Source organism: Zosterops lateralis, assembly GCF_965231275.1.
Source record: "Zosterops lateralis genome assembly, chromosome: Z".
Taxonomy (NCBI): domain Eukaryota; kingdom Metazoa; phylum Chordata; class Aves; order Passeriformes; family Zosteropidae; genus Zosterops; species Zosterops lateralis.
The window spans coordinates 32,444,184-32,458,683 of NC_139800.1; the positions used below are offsets into that span (position 1 = coordinate 32,444,184).

Genomic DNA, 14,500 nt, shown 5'->3' on the forward strand with positions numbered 1-14,500 from the left:
GGAAGGTGAAGTAGTTTGGGAGGGGATTCACCTGTCCCCCCACCAAGGAGAAACCTGTTTCTACTCATCTCAGTCTCTAAGGTCCCCAGCTGCCTGGTGGTGAGAGTGGGAGATCCATTGCTTCATGTAAAGTGGGTAGTGGGTGCATTTGTCTGAGGCATAGTAGAGTGTGGCTCCACCACTCAGTCTGTTCCTCAGACTCCCTAATACTTCTTAGTCCTACTTTGTCTCTTAGCTCCAGCTAAGAGACTTTGTAAGTCATCTGCCTGATCACAACTCTCACATAGCTGTTCTCTCTGCTGCCCTGAGACCAGTGCCAGGCTCCACCATTCCCTGCAGCCCGAGACGCAGACTTCTGCATGGTTTCATGGGCACTCCATCTGGATCGTCCCACCCTTTCTGGGTGCACAAAGGAAGTAACTTTTGTCCAAACAAATACCACACCTGAGCTCTGTCACTGAGAGTGAAGATCACCAAGTGAGCTGAGTGCTTGAGTTGGCAGTGCCTCAGTGCCCTGCCTGTGCAAACTGTCATGTGCCCTGGCTCATGGCTTATCTCTCATGCCCTGTTTGCCCTCTTTATTTATTGCGTTCCTGCTTGCTTGCCTGCCCTGAGGACAGCTTTAGTACATGTGGGGGTGGGCCCTGTCCCTTCTGCTGCCATCTATTCTCAGAGCAACAAAAGAAAAACATTTTGAAGTCGCTGTGTCATTATATTTCTAGTTTTCAGTTCTGTTTCCATGCCAGAATAAAGGATAAGAGTGTAGTAAGAAGTTGGATAAAATAGTTTTGTATAGTCCTTCCGAGCTTGCCTCTCCAGCTATCTCTGCTCTTCAGACACCATACAAACGAGTTAATCCTTTGGGTCCAGATTTCAGACAGACGTGACCTTGCTTGGAAGAAGGAGCGGACTCACACTTGGTGTTACTTAGGAAGGTGTTCATTCAGGTCGAAAGCCAAGGTGGTCAAAGCATGAGTGACTGTGAGAGTTCTTGATTGCCCTTATCAACATGGGTGTTACAGATGGAAATGAGGGGGGAGAGATTTAGGAATAGGGGGGCTGGACTTTGCCAAATAGGGGTAAAAGGAGTGTGGATGATACCTGAGGCCTCGGCAGAGCCACCTGGCCGCTAGAGTCATCAAGTACCCGGGAGGGTCCAAGATAAGATACAATAGGTCTACAATGGCCTAGGCCAAGGCTATTGAGAGACATACAGTGGGGAAGGCCAGGCCTATTATGTTGAGTTAATGACAGTTATCAAGGGAAGCAAGGGGTGGGGGTAGGAATAAAACCTTTTAAAAACAAAAATTACAGATATTTCACAAAATCCAAAATGCACACCACAACAGTTTTGCTAGTAGCACCTGATTTTTTGTTAATGTTTCTTGAATTTGGTGAAGCTCTGCAACCCAGTGAGGTGCCCCTCAAAGCTCAAACACCAAAGGAAACCAGCTTGTAAATGTTTAGGAAGAAAAGTCCATGTCTCTTTCAAGAACTGTGCTTTTAAGCTTTAAACAAAACTCTAGAAACAATGTCTGGTATAGCAGAAGATATTATTTGCCAGTAAAAGAAAGAAGGTCTATTTTCTTGCAAAACTTACGTTCTCAAGTCAGAGGTTGTCTGATTTACCTTTATATATTACTGTATCACAAAAAGCATTAAAAAAGTGATTTAATTAGCAAGAGCACTGAATACTAGTATTGCTGTCCAGCAACCCTGTAGGGATCAAAGTTTGTTTACTTAGATACTGGCCTTTCACCTGTGATGGCCAGAAACCATAGATTGTTTTCTAAATTTGGCTTACCTTTTCGGTTCCTTCCAGTCATGCTATCTGGGATTTTATCTATAAAAATCAAACACTGTAAATAATGCAGTAGCACTGAAAGTATTGTCCATGTTCACACTCTCATTTCAGCAGAGTAAAATGATATATGTGGCCTTGTAAAATGCATTTTTAAATTAAATCTTTTAGTGGCCTACTCTATTTTTGTATCACTTGAAGTATTTTAATAGCATTACAAATTTTTTCCCTTCCAAAAATATGATGAAATATTTATTTGGTCAAAGGCATTTTTAACTGACTAGGGTACATCCTCTATAGAAGCATGGAATCTTCTATTTTCATTCTAGGGACAGCTGTATATATATATTTTTTTCTTTTTGTGGTTGCAGAATGGAGGAGGGAAAAGAAACTAGGGCCCTGCACACCACTTGTTTGGGACCTGTACCAAATAGAACACAGAAGAATATGGCTGGATGTTACCATTTTGCTCCTTTTTAGACCACTGCTAACAGGAATAATGTCACTCCATGTGACAACAAAATTGTCTATAGCTCTAAGAGAGGTATCTGAAAATTTGCACAACCCTCAGTTTTCTTCATCATATGGGCTTGTAATTCCATCCATGTTTGCCTTTTTTTTTGACCGTGGATTGTAGCTGAAGCATTAGCATTAACTTAAGCTTGTACGTTCTTTGTGAACAGTGCCTAAAATTTATTATTTCCCTATACCAGTGGAGCCTGTTTAAGTGTAGTCACTGTTTCAATCACAGCAGGCTGTCATGCATCAGTTTAAGTCTCTGAGGTCACTTAGATCTCCCAACATAGTGTCTTTATTCCAGTACTGCAGTCTGCATCCTCTAACTGTAGTCCTAGCATTTCCTTACTTGTTACAATCTTAATTTCTCTATACCAATTTGCTGTTTTAAATCTCCCTCTTTCCCTATTTCAGGGTATTTAGAGGAAAAAGAAAAGTTCCATACCTTCAAAGAATCTATAATGGCACTAGGCAAAATAAAAACATCTGCATTACACTATTCTTTTGAAAACTCAGTTCTGTATGAGACCTAATTAATCTGTGAATATATAAGTAGGGGGTTGATTACAAAGTAATTAAGAGATCACCTTTACTTCCCCTTTTCCAGCTGCTGCCAATCTGTCTATATTCCAGAGCCTTCCTTATTTTTTTTTCCTCTCCCTTATACTAACTTTATTTCTGCTTTGTAGAACAATGTTCTTTCTGAAATTGGAGCATGTAATCGCTTACTGTTAAGTCAGTCCATAAAACTGCATTGTAAACAACCAGGTGCAGGCTACTGGAGTACTAGGGATTATCATCAGGAGCCAGGATTTGTAACTGAATACTGTGGAAGCTTGACTAATACTGTTTTCATGTATCTGGTTGTTTAACTGTTTAGGAGAGATACTTTCATCATCATTATTAATAATATTTGTTTCTTTAGTGTGTTACTTGAATGGGAAGGAAAAAAAGTGTTTTATCTTTTGTCTAGGTAAAACTTATTTTGTTAAGCAAAGAAAACTTGTTAATATTTCTTCTAGTTTTGTTTGGTTGGGTTTTTTTTCCTCTTATCCCAGGAATACCAAGAAGCAGCAGAGAAAAACAAGGAAAAAAATTATGTCCTTGAAAAAAGGCAAGAAAAACTGGCTCTTGAAAGCATATCTGTGAAAAAGATGTTAACACAGTTTCAGAAGGAGCACTCCTCACTCCTGGCGGCCTGTGCACTATTGGCAGGTGCCCTATATCCTCTGTATGACCGACTGTGTGCTATGTCTTCCCAAAGAGACTTTCTCCAGGATCAGGTGAACATTTTTGAATTAGTAAACTGGAAGATTAGGACCCTAGTTCATGCTCTCTCTGATGATAAGGAAAACAGTCAAGATGAAGAAAAACTAAAGAAAAGAAAATCCCAAGGCCTAATTTATATATTCCGAAGAGCTGTGATTGCAGTTTTGGCAGCCAACAGGCTTCAAGTTTTAGCACAGTCTTCTAGTTCCCTCTTCACCTGGACAAATGGCTTAAAAAAAGGCATTGGAATTCCAGTTTGTGTAGGAGAATCCAAAGGCAAGCATAATCTCTCAAGTAAGCTAATTTTTTCCTTTGATAAATGTGTGAAATGACACGGTTAATGAATAACATATAGTAATATTATTTGTAATAGAGTGTAAATACAAATTTGATGACATTTTAACAAATGTAATTTCTAATTTTCTAATTTTTAGATAACTTGATAAATATAATTTCCTCCGAAAGGAAATGCTTAGTCTGTTTAGCAGTGCAAGTAAAGTTGCAACTACACACATGAGCTGCCATTGTTTGATATCATCAATATTTGCGTTTTCAGAACTAGGTGCTATTGCATCTGCCCTATGTGATAAATTTCTTGAAACGTTCATACATTATTTGCCCCCAATGTAATTTTGAAAAGGTACATTCTCTTCTTTTATTAACAACCTGTAGTACTTACATCCTACAGAAAAATGCAAAAATGTTTCTTACTGATTCAGGTAAAATATTAGTGTAGGATTTCTGGATTTAGAGGTTATGTAGTCTTCTTGTCCCTTTCTGTTACCAAACCAGCTCATGCATCCCCATACAAGGGAAAATGGTATCAAAAATGCTTTCCAAAACTAGAAAATTCATCTATTTTTCTGATTTAGTGCTTGTGGAGGCATATTTAATACAGTCTAAATTGTCCTGGAAATAGTCTATGGCTTTTACCTTTAGTCAATTTCTGAAAGAGAAGGTAGTGTGACTAAGTAGTAACTTAGTCATCTAAGTTATTCAGTTATATTGGTAATTACAATTCTGTTCCACAGGTTGTGAAGAGGAAGAGCTCAAGTGTGTGGGAGCACTGAGCTGGTTTGCTAGTTCCAACCTCCTTGCTGCAATAATCAGTTCCGTCACTGAATTGCAGGATGTTGTTAACAAACCAGGTAATTTTAAAAGTATATTCTTGTAGTTGAAGATTAAAAAAGTGATCAGGGTGATCACATCATCTCCATTTTTAGGATTTATCTAAACTATTCTGGATCAAATCTCCTGAGAGCTGTATTGATGGAACCGATTGAATTTTCTTTAATTGGTGATATGATACTTTATCCTTTTGGTATATGAAGTCATTGGAACAGAAGACTGGAGAGCGCTTTTAGAAAGCATATGTACTGTTTTGCCTGTTTGATTGTGAGATATTAAAAGTAATCTATGCCACACAAATAGATATTTTGCTAATCTGTTTTTAAAAACTTCCGATGAAGTAACTCTTACAAGACTCCTGGTTATCTTGTTCCACTTTCTAATATTTAAGAAGTGTTTTCCTGGAGCTCAACCTAATATTTTTCCATGGAGAAAATCTGTCAGATGTTCCTGTGTACAGAGTATTATGTAGGAACACTAAATTGAAGAATTGAGAGAAATGCATCAGCAGCATAGATGTGCTGAATGACTGGTTAGAGTGCCATAAATATAAATGATATTTTGCCAATTTGAAGTGGATGAGAATTCTGCTGGTCTCTATTTACTAGGCATGTCTACACTCAGTACAGGCTTGATTTTGAGAACTAGGAAGAACCATGCTGGGAATATTATGGCCACAGTCAGTTTGGTGATTCTTTCATATCTTACCTCTATTTTAAGTAATTTCCACAGAACCTCAAGGTTTAACTGTTCATGTATTACTTGGAATTCTGTTCTCATGAGATCAAGTCTCCTAAGAATATTTGGTTCGAAAAATAGTAATAAAATATTTAAAGCTTGACTTGAAATTTCTAGAAATATTGAAGTAATTAGGCTTTGAAGGAATATGTTTGAAAGCTTCACACTTAGAAAATTACATTATGTTCTATAATAATATTTTAAATAGGACTTAAATCTTCGAACTGACTTCAGTGATATTGAATTTCTTAAAAATTGTAAATAGGCAGTCTTTTCATATCTTTAAATAATGGCAGTTCTGGATTAGACTACATGTCACAGGAGAGAGTACTACAAGAAGGTGCTAACTGAATCATCAAGATGGAACAATTCAGTGTCTTAGAAATTACATTTAAAGATGGCTAGGTTCTGGGAAACAATTTGCAGCAGCTGAAGAAAAGCAAATCCAGATCACTCAGATGACACTGGAACATTTAGGTTTGTACACTCTGATTTGAGGTGCCTTTCTTGATCTTTTAAATAAGTGATTTTGTTTTGACATTGATGATTATTTCCCTTCATAATGTTAGCTAGTTTGGGTTTCATTCCAGCATGTCTGGAAATGGTCTCTTTGCTTCACTTTCAATGCAAGTTCATTACAGTATTGGAGTTTTTTTGTTCTCTTTGGGGTTTTTTTGTAAGGTTAGATTTCAGATTTGTTTGAACAAAATCTATACTGTGATAAACCAGAGATGGTAACAGCCAGTGTTTTCAATACAAATATCACCAACTGTTAAATATACAAAGTTTTAAAAGTATGACATGAACATTTTAGTCTTGCATAGTACAAAGTTAATCCTGCTGACTTGGTGTTCAATTTCACCAAAAGAGAATAAACAAGAATTGTTTTTCCATCTTTCAGTGAAGTAATATTTGACACTTTTTTTTTTCATTTGCTTAATGTAAGACTTAATTGCTCTTTGTTGTATTCCTGGTTTTGTGTTAATAATTTCCTAGACGCATTATAATGTACATAATTTAATGCTTTTATTCTAATTCTTTCATCCTTCATGGCAGGTACTTAAGATATATATACTTAAAAATGTCTATTCTCCTCTCAGTTATTATAGTTATTAACGGTATTATAGATACAGTTCCTTGTGGAATTGATTTATGTTTTCATTTCATCTCTTAAAGCAATCAGTAACTTACTGCAAAATATTTCTGTCTATTTATTCAAAGCTACTCTTCATAAAAACAATGGAGGATGTGAATATTTATTGCTATCTCAAGAAAATGGTTTAAGTTGTGGATGCTGAACTTTACTGGTTAAGGGGAGTGCTTGTTGTGAAGTGGAATGATCATTTGAAAATGCTACAACACAATTGTTTGAATTATTATTTTAAATTTACTTTTGATGTCAGTTAAACCTGACATTCTAGATATAGGGAAAGGGGTTGCCATGCTAGGTACTGCACATGTGGAGAAACATTATTTTCTGACAGGCAAACAATCTCATAAGCTGAGATAGCAAGTGGAAATACTGGGAAAAGTGAAGGAACAGTAGTTCATTGAGGGTATCTATTTTTTGATATATACCAAAAATCATGGCAAAGGACAGTTTTTGAGACAGTTTTGGCATCATACATGGAAGGCCATTAAAATGTTCTAGTTTTTATTTTAGATTAATTTAACTAGACATTCAATTAGCGAATGCATTCTGACTAGAGAAGAGAGAGGATCTTTGAAGCTAAAAGACAAGTATGACAGGGTAATCTGTGATACGAGTTAAATTGATGAAGGTAGATTTTTCTTTTATGTGTTCAATAATCAAGAACCAGCAAAGGAAAAGGGAAGATCCTTTGCTAACGTAGACAGAGCACTGCAATAGCAGTTTTTTCTGGGTATGAAAAGAACAAATTTTTTTGATTGCAAAGGGAGTTTAGTTGGTTGAAGTGCAAGATAAAAATGCCTCATAAGATTTTTAACATAAAAGATGCTATCTTAGTAATGAAGAAAAGGCAGATCTACTAGATTGCTGAGGTTATGGAGAGCATGTACTCAAAAATGATACTCCAGATCAGCATTGGAATCACTGGAGTGGTGCTATTTCAAAACCAAGCAGGAAAATGGCTTTGAAAATAAAGTATTTGATTTTATCATGTGCTTTTTTTGTTATTGCTCACAGATAAATCTCAACCTCACATGTAAATGATTTTCTTTACAATTAGAACTGTAATAAAAATGTATCAATAATCATGTTCTGTTTGCCTTGTACCTCTGGCTTTTTCCCTCACAGTCTCTAAACAGAAATTCTTTAACTTAAGCCAGGTTTATTTTTTTCTGTTTATACTCTTAAGTAAATATTTTAGTTCAGTGCAGCAACAGGAGATCTGTACTACTGAATGTAAATAAGCTCTTCCATGCTTGTCATCTTACACTGATAGTATCATAAGACAAGTAATGACAGATTAAGACCTGCCTAGCAGAGGGAAAACTAAATTACAAGACTTTTATTAAGGCATAAATAAACCTATTAACTGTTATCTGGAATACCAATTAGTGGAAGGAGCACTGACAATTTTATTTATCAACATTAAACACAATTATTAATTACAGACCTGACGAATCTAGCAGTAAGCAGGACATGTTGGGTGTGCTGGGGCCTTAAGTCCATTATATGAGAAGGATGATTACCAAAATCCTGTGGGGAAATACGTAATTGTAGCTGTAAAATTTTAATTGCCTTGGAATAAGGTAAATTATATTCTCTTGTCTCAGAATATAAATTGTATGGCATTAAGGTACCAAGCCTCACTAATTTTGAACAGCAAATGATTTAGACATCTGTAGAGGGGAGGGAAGAGAAATCAGGAAACCCTCAGAAATTTGCATTGTAAATATTACAATAAAGTGATTTACCATGTGCTATCACTTCTGACTTACTTGACCTGACTTCCATTTGCTTGCATCCATCTTGCATGTTTTCTGAATTACAAAACTAGAATGCTAAAGAAAGTCTTTAGAAAGTGTGGTATTGCAGAACATGATAACAACTGGACAAGTAGTCTTTGACAAACAAATCCTGTTCTTTAGAATTTTATCCTACTCTCCCATTCATAAATTGAATGGGAGTATTTTCATTGTTAAATACACAATTTTTCTTAAGGTCTCTCTCTGAGGTATTCCACTGAACTCAATCTTCCAGTCTTTAATGGAAAATTTCTATTGAGTATCTTAAAGGTGTTGTTTGTTGTGGGTTTTTTTTTTTTTTTTTTACTGAAAGAAACTGAAATTAATAACATACTTGATATTTCTTTTCTGTGTTTTGGTCTGGGCGTTGTAGTTGTGGGATTTTTTTGTTTGATTGTTTGTTTGGGGATTTTGTTTGGGTTTTTTTTTTTTTCTGTTTTTTGTTTGTTTTTTTTTTAAAGGTACAAAGTCATGTCTTTCTGGAAGGTTACTTTTAAGTGCAGCCAGGAATTCGTTTTCAAAACTTATGGACAAGCTGAATGTTATAATGGAGGCAGTTCCATTAGACCACAGCAAGTACAGTACTTGTCTGGAGAAAGACTCCTTGGTACAGAGCCTGGCTCATGGACTTAATAAAATAAATACCCAGGCCCTGAAAGCTGGATTGTGTGACAGAATATCCAGTATGGTATGCATAATTATAGTCCTACCTCATGTAAGCAGTACGTTCCTAAGTGTTAGGATGAAGCTCTCTTGATAGTACCATTAATTTTGTTTCATTTTATAAGACTGTTACATTAAAGTCAACTATGTAGACATCAGAAGTTGATTCCTAACACCCAGAAGCATTAGAGCATGAATATATTTTTTCTTTTATGTCAAAGAATTTTAAGAGATTTGATGTATCCAAGAAAAAAAAAATTAAGCTTCTGTCAAAGTTATATTTGCTTTGTAAGAACTAACTTGTTTTTGGCTTCCACTAAATGTTCTGGGGTTGTTTTTTTGTTGGGGGTGGGGGGAGTGGAATTGTTTGTTTGATTGGAGGCGTTTTCTTCAGTTTTCTCATGCTTTTTGCTCTATCAGTAAAGATAGCTTTCTTCCCTATAGTCAGAGGGAAAGGAGAAATCTTCTGAAATAATTGGTCTTTTATTGTGGGCCTTGCATTAAAATGGTACTTCCTTGAAAACAGAATTTTCAGTTACCCCCAAGGGCAGGTGAAGCAGGGTAATTTTTTTTGCATTCGTGCCTCTTAGAGATGATGGACAAAATGAGAGCTTTGTCTAATTTGCTTGGGTATTACATGTGGCTCTATTGCTAAAACAGTTCATGTTAAAGCACACAAATTTATTTCTGACTGTAAACAGAAAAACATAGAATCCTTGCAGAAGCAAATATTTGAATTTACACAAAGGCTTCATGCAGCAGAAGTGGAACGCCGCTCACTGCGCCTGCAACTTAAAGAATTCAAATCAAATTTCAGTGAGATGAAAAAAGAAGCAGATAAAGCCCAAAGCCTGCAAGAGCAATTAAATGTGCTTAAGCAAGTAAGTATATTTGATTTAGAGGTGACTGCTTATAAGATGTGTTTTTGTGTGTTCTTTTGAAGAATAAGTATAAAATCATTCTAATATTAAAAGAATTTTCCAGAAGATTTGCATTGTAAATGTCACTAAACTAGAAGTCAGATGTGTTTAGAAAGGCTTCTCTTCTGCAAGAGTTTCTTTTTGATTTGTAGAATGAGATGTTCTTGTAAATTACATGTTTATTCTTCAGCAACCAGGTTTACTTCTGTATATTAAAAATGCTGATGTGATTTATACACCCAAAAAACATTCATAGATTTCACTTTAGCAGAGTAAAGTCAGCTGTCATGAGGGTATTGACTGAGTATGTTCCTGAGAACTTTAAGAAGCATTAACTCTGTGTGGATATTGCTGAATATTATGGTAAACATTTTACAGTATCTTTGATGCTTGATTATGCCTTGAGCTAGTCAATGCAAATTTTAATGTGGCTATTCTCCTGAAGGCTTAAGTTTATAGAAGGGGAAAAAAAGTCCCTTTTCTTCATTCCTGCTAGCATATATGCACCAAATTCCTCTGACTCCTAGCTGCCACTGATCAATTTACTTAAACACTGTGCATTTGCTAACCTGTAAGTAGTGTTCTCCAACAGGAACAAGAAGGTACAACAAAAAGGTTCCTTGTCTGCTTGAAACCACAGTATCGTGACTAATGGAGATAGTGTTTGAGGGGTTGATGCCATTTGGTGGGTTATCTGTTAGACCCCTGACATATGTACAGAACTGTGCCTTCAGTCCTTGAAGGGGAAGAAATTTGTCTTGCTTTAGCATGCTGGAGGTAGTAAGCACCTTTCCTATTATGCTTATTTCTTGTAGGTTGCATTCAGAATTGAACATGTTTGAACTATTTGAACTAGTGAATGATTAAGAATTCTTATACATGCTTGACAGGCACACAGTACAACTAAAACAGCTGTGGCACAGAAGAAGCAGTGTTTTCTGTAGCTGTGACCAGCACTGATTGTGAAGTCTAGTTGTTGGACTTGTCAGTGTTCCAATCAAAACACTTCCAAGCTGAGACTATTGAACAGATGGTGTCAAATCCATTCTTTTTCCTGTTCTTAGCTGGTAAAATATTGGGGATTTTTACTCAAACAGAAAAAGTTATATCTGCTCATCTTTTGCTCTTACTGGGTTTTATTGCTTACAGGGAAATTGGAAGAAATTATCACAGTTTAGATTGCCATTCAAATGTAGACAATTATTTTCCTTGAAGAACTACTTGGTCTCTCTGGAACACTTTTGGAAAGGGAGAAAGAGTTCAGGAAGACATTTACAAGGGTTAACAAGATAGGCAGTAAAATTGGGGACATTTATCTGCATATTTCCTTCTAAATATTGGTTCTTTGCAATCTGGAGCGTTTATTTGAATGAGATAGCAAATGCATACTGTTTAGAGTAGTCCGAATGCTATTTTGAAAAAATACAGTGAAAAAAGTTGTCTGGCCATTTTATTGCTTGGTGGTTTTTGAGTTAAAAAAAACCTAAATAAATAATAACTTTTAGCATGCTTTTATTTTAGAATTTAATTTCTTTGCAAGTGGAACTTGGAAAGTCAAGTATGTAAACAAGTAAGTATAGTTACATAATCAAACACAATTTATTTCTCTTATCAGAAATTAATCACCCATGAGAGGTTTGAAAGTGTATGTGAAGAATTAAATAATGCATTACATCGGGAGCATCAGGCACAATTGCTTTTGAATGAGCAAGCACAACAGCTACAGGAGTTAAATAATAAACTAGAATTGCAATCCAGTGAAGAAGCAGATAAAACCCAAGTCTTAAGTGAATCTGTAAAGGTAAGAATTATTGCTCTGAATTAGGCACCTGAAATGTATTTTTTGTTGAATAAGCCAAATGTCATAGTTTTTGTGCAAATGAAATGTAAATGCACACATATTACATGGCGTATTGAAATTTTAGTGTACTCAGAAACACTTTCAAGATTCTTCAAGATATAACATCACTCTTCTACTTTTGGAACTGAGAAGTGTACACTAATACATGTGAAGTGTCTGAAATTTATAGAGGACATAAATGACAGCAGATCTAACTATCACAAGGTGTTTGCAATTTATAGAAAAATAAATTAAAAAGTACAGGGATACTTTGATTTTTGATAGAGTTCACAGTAATATTTTAGAACCTGGATTGTCTGTTTCCTAAATATATTCTTAGGATGGAGAATACATTTGTCAGTTGGGAATATGTGAGGTGATGGTAGAGAGAAATACTTTTTTGTTAGAATTTAGAATTTTCTTTAGACATAATGAGTAATAAGGGAAAAGATGATGTTACCAGAATTTCTGATAACAAAGGAACAGAGAGAGTATTAGAGGTTTGAAACAAGGTGGATATCTAACATGAAAGGAGAGAAAACTTTGTGATGGTAAGCCAGTAATAGGTGGTGACCTGAGCTCTGCAGCTTTAATTTATTTTCTGTTTAAAGCAAGTTTTGCGGCTTGTGTCTGCTCTTCAGCCCTTCTACTGTCTTTCCATCTCCAAATATTCTTCTGTGAATTGACAGCTGAGCAAAAGAGACTGTTTCACCAATATTTTGAAATAGAAGCACTTGTAATTTTGAGAGAAGAAGTGTCAAGCAGGAGAAGAACCAAAATGATTCGAGCTACAAAACTAGTAGAAATGTCAGAAATATTGAAAATATAACAATGAAAGTAGATGTCAAGGAGGATGAGTTGCAGCAAGCAGAGATTTGAAGTGATGTATAGTGGAGGATGGTGAAGGATGTTGTTAAATTTATTAAGGAGGGTTTTCACTAGTCGTATTATTTACTAAAAATTCCATACCTCACTAAGGGTAAAAGACAATGACATTTCCAGTTTACCAGTTGGTTTTTGTGTTTTTTTTTCTCTCTCAAAATTCCCTAGTTTTAGGTGTTTCATTTAAATGGAAGAATAAACTTGTTAGTGTTTTAAGTCGAGTTGCTTGTAAATGCTATTGCTATTTTCTTTCTGATATAACTGCAGTGTATGTATAAATTCAAGATTTTTAAATGGCTTTTAGGAGTATAAAGATGGGAAAGACTAGAAGACAAATCCTATTTGAAATCTTCATTTGTGTCTACTTTTTTTCATTATTACATTTTTTTCACGTTTTACTTTGTCTAAAACACACCTTTTCATTTATTCAGAGAAGATGACGAAAAAGGTCAATCGTAGGCAATTAAAATATAGGAGGAACTTTTAAACAAAGATGTTACATAGATTATTGGTTACTGAATTACATTTCACAGATGCTGATTTTTATTAATTGAAGGTGACATACAAATTTTTGAGACAGTCATGACCCTAAAATGCATCCTAATTCTGCAGTTCTTTAACAGTCGTTTGCTACTGGAACAACATAATTTAGTGTAAAATGCTTGGTTATTGCTGAAAGCTTTAAAGATACTATGTAATAATATAGGTGATAGGATGGGGGCAAAGAACGTTGACAAAATAAACCTTAAGGCTGAAGTTTACAACTTACAAGTGATTTGGTTTATTACTTTGTAAGTCTCAATCCTTCCCACTGAAGAGTTTGACCAAATTTAAGCTGTAGGCTTGTTGCTGTGTACTGTCCCTCAACTTAGAAGATTGATATCTCTTAATTTCTTTATGATATTTACTATGAAAGGTATGACAAAATTACATTTTGGTTGTAAGAGCATTTATCTGGGACTGAATCAAATAAGGAGACAAGAACAGTTGTGGTACCATGTCATCACATGTCAATGATCTGCTGGTGCTTGATTTTTTTTTTTCTTAGTCATGCAAATACAATTTTATAATGTATGCATCCTAAATCATAAGTTCATCTTCAATTTTTATCATTGTTTTTACAGTTCCAAATCTGTATTGAATAAGTACTTTTGAAATTCAAATGACAGTCTAATATAATACTTTGATACCAAGGAGTAAAAGTGCTTCTTAAATTTCGAGCTATGTATGTTTTGGTTTTTAAAATTTAAGAAAAAAAAATCTCTTTTCTCTCCTGCAGTTAACCACAATCCAGCCCTGTTCATACCTTTATTCACAACAGGAAGAAATGGTCTCTGCCTTTGCCCTGGCATCTTAATTTACAGACTCTTTCCTTTAGCTTAATTGGGTTTTATGACTTAAAATGTTTGGGAGTTTTGTGGGGCTTTTTGTAGCTCTCATTGTGCAGTATAGTGAAGCAATCTCATCTTCATTATAATCAACCTTGCCCTTGTAAAACACTGTTCTTACAATTGTATAGGGTTTTAAGCCCTTAAATAATGCAGAAAAAAATAATTTTTACTGTTGCACTGTAAAATATGAAATAAGAAAAGTAAAATCTTCATCTTAAGATACAAAATAATATTTGTATAGACCTAAGTATATATAAAAATTTAGTGACTGTGGTGGCATAAAAGTAAGATCACATAGAGCAGAGTGACATGGAGTGAAAAAAAATAGACATGCTTTGAATTCTTTACTCATAATTTTTAAACAGGTAAGAAGAAAATTAAAATATTAGATACTTTGACT

The 14,500-nt window shown here is 35.1% G+C and overlaps 1 protein-coding gene across 8 annotated transcripts in view; it reads left to right on the forward strand.

Annotated features, from left to right (window-relative positions):
• Nucleotides 1-14,500, forward strand: part of CCDC171 (coiled-coil domain containing 171) — a 158,910-nt gene that overhangs the window by 75,725 nt on the left and 68,685 nt on the right. For all 8 annotated transcript variants that reach the window (XM_083884191.1, XM_083884193.1, XM_083884190.1 and 5 more), the window contains 5 exons: nucleotides 3,376-3,880; nucleotides 4,618-4,734; nucleotides 8,866-9,092; nucleotides 9,769-9,948; nucleotides 11,603-11,788. In XM_083884191.1, coding sequence (XP_083740317.1) covers nucleotides 3,376-3,880; nucleotides 4,618-4,734; nucleotides 8,866-9,092; nucleotides 9,769-9,948; nucleotides 11,603-11,788 — 1,215 coding nt within the window. The remainder of the gene's footprint in view (nucleotides 1-3,375; nucleotides 3,881-4,617; nucleotides 4,735-8,865; nucleotides 9,093-9,768; nucleotides 9,949-11,602; nucleotides 11,789-14,500) is intronic.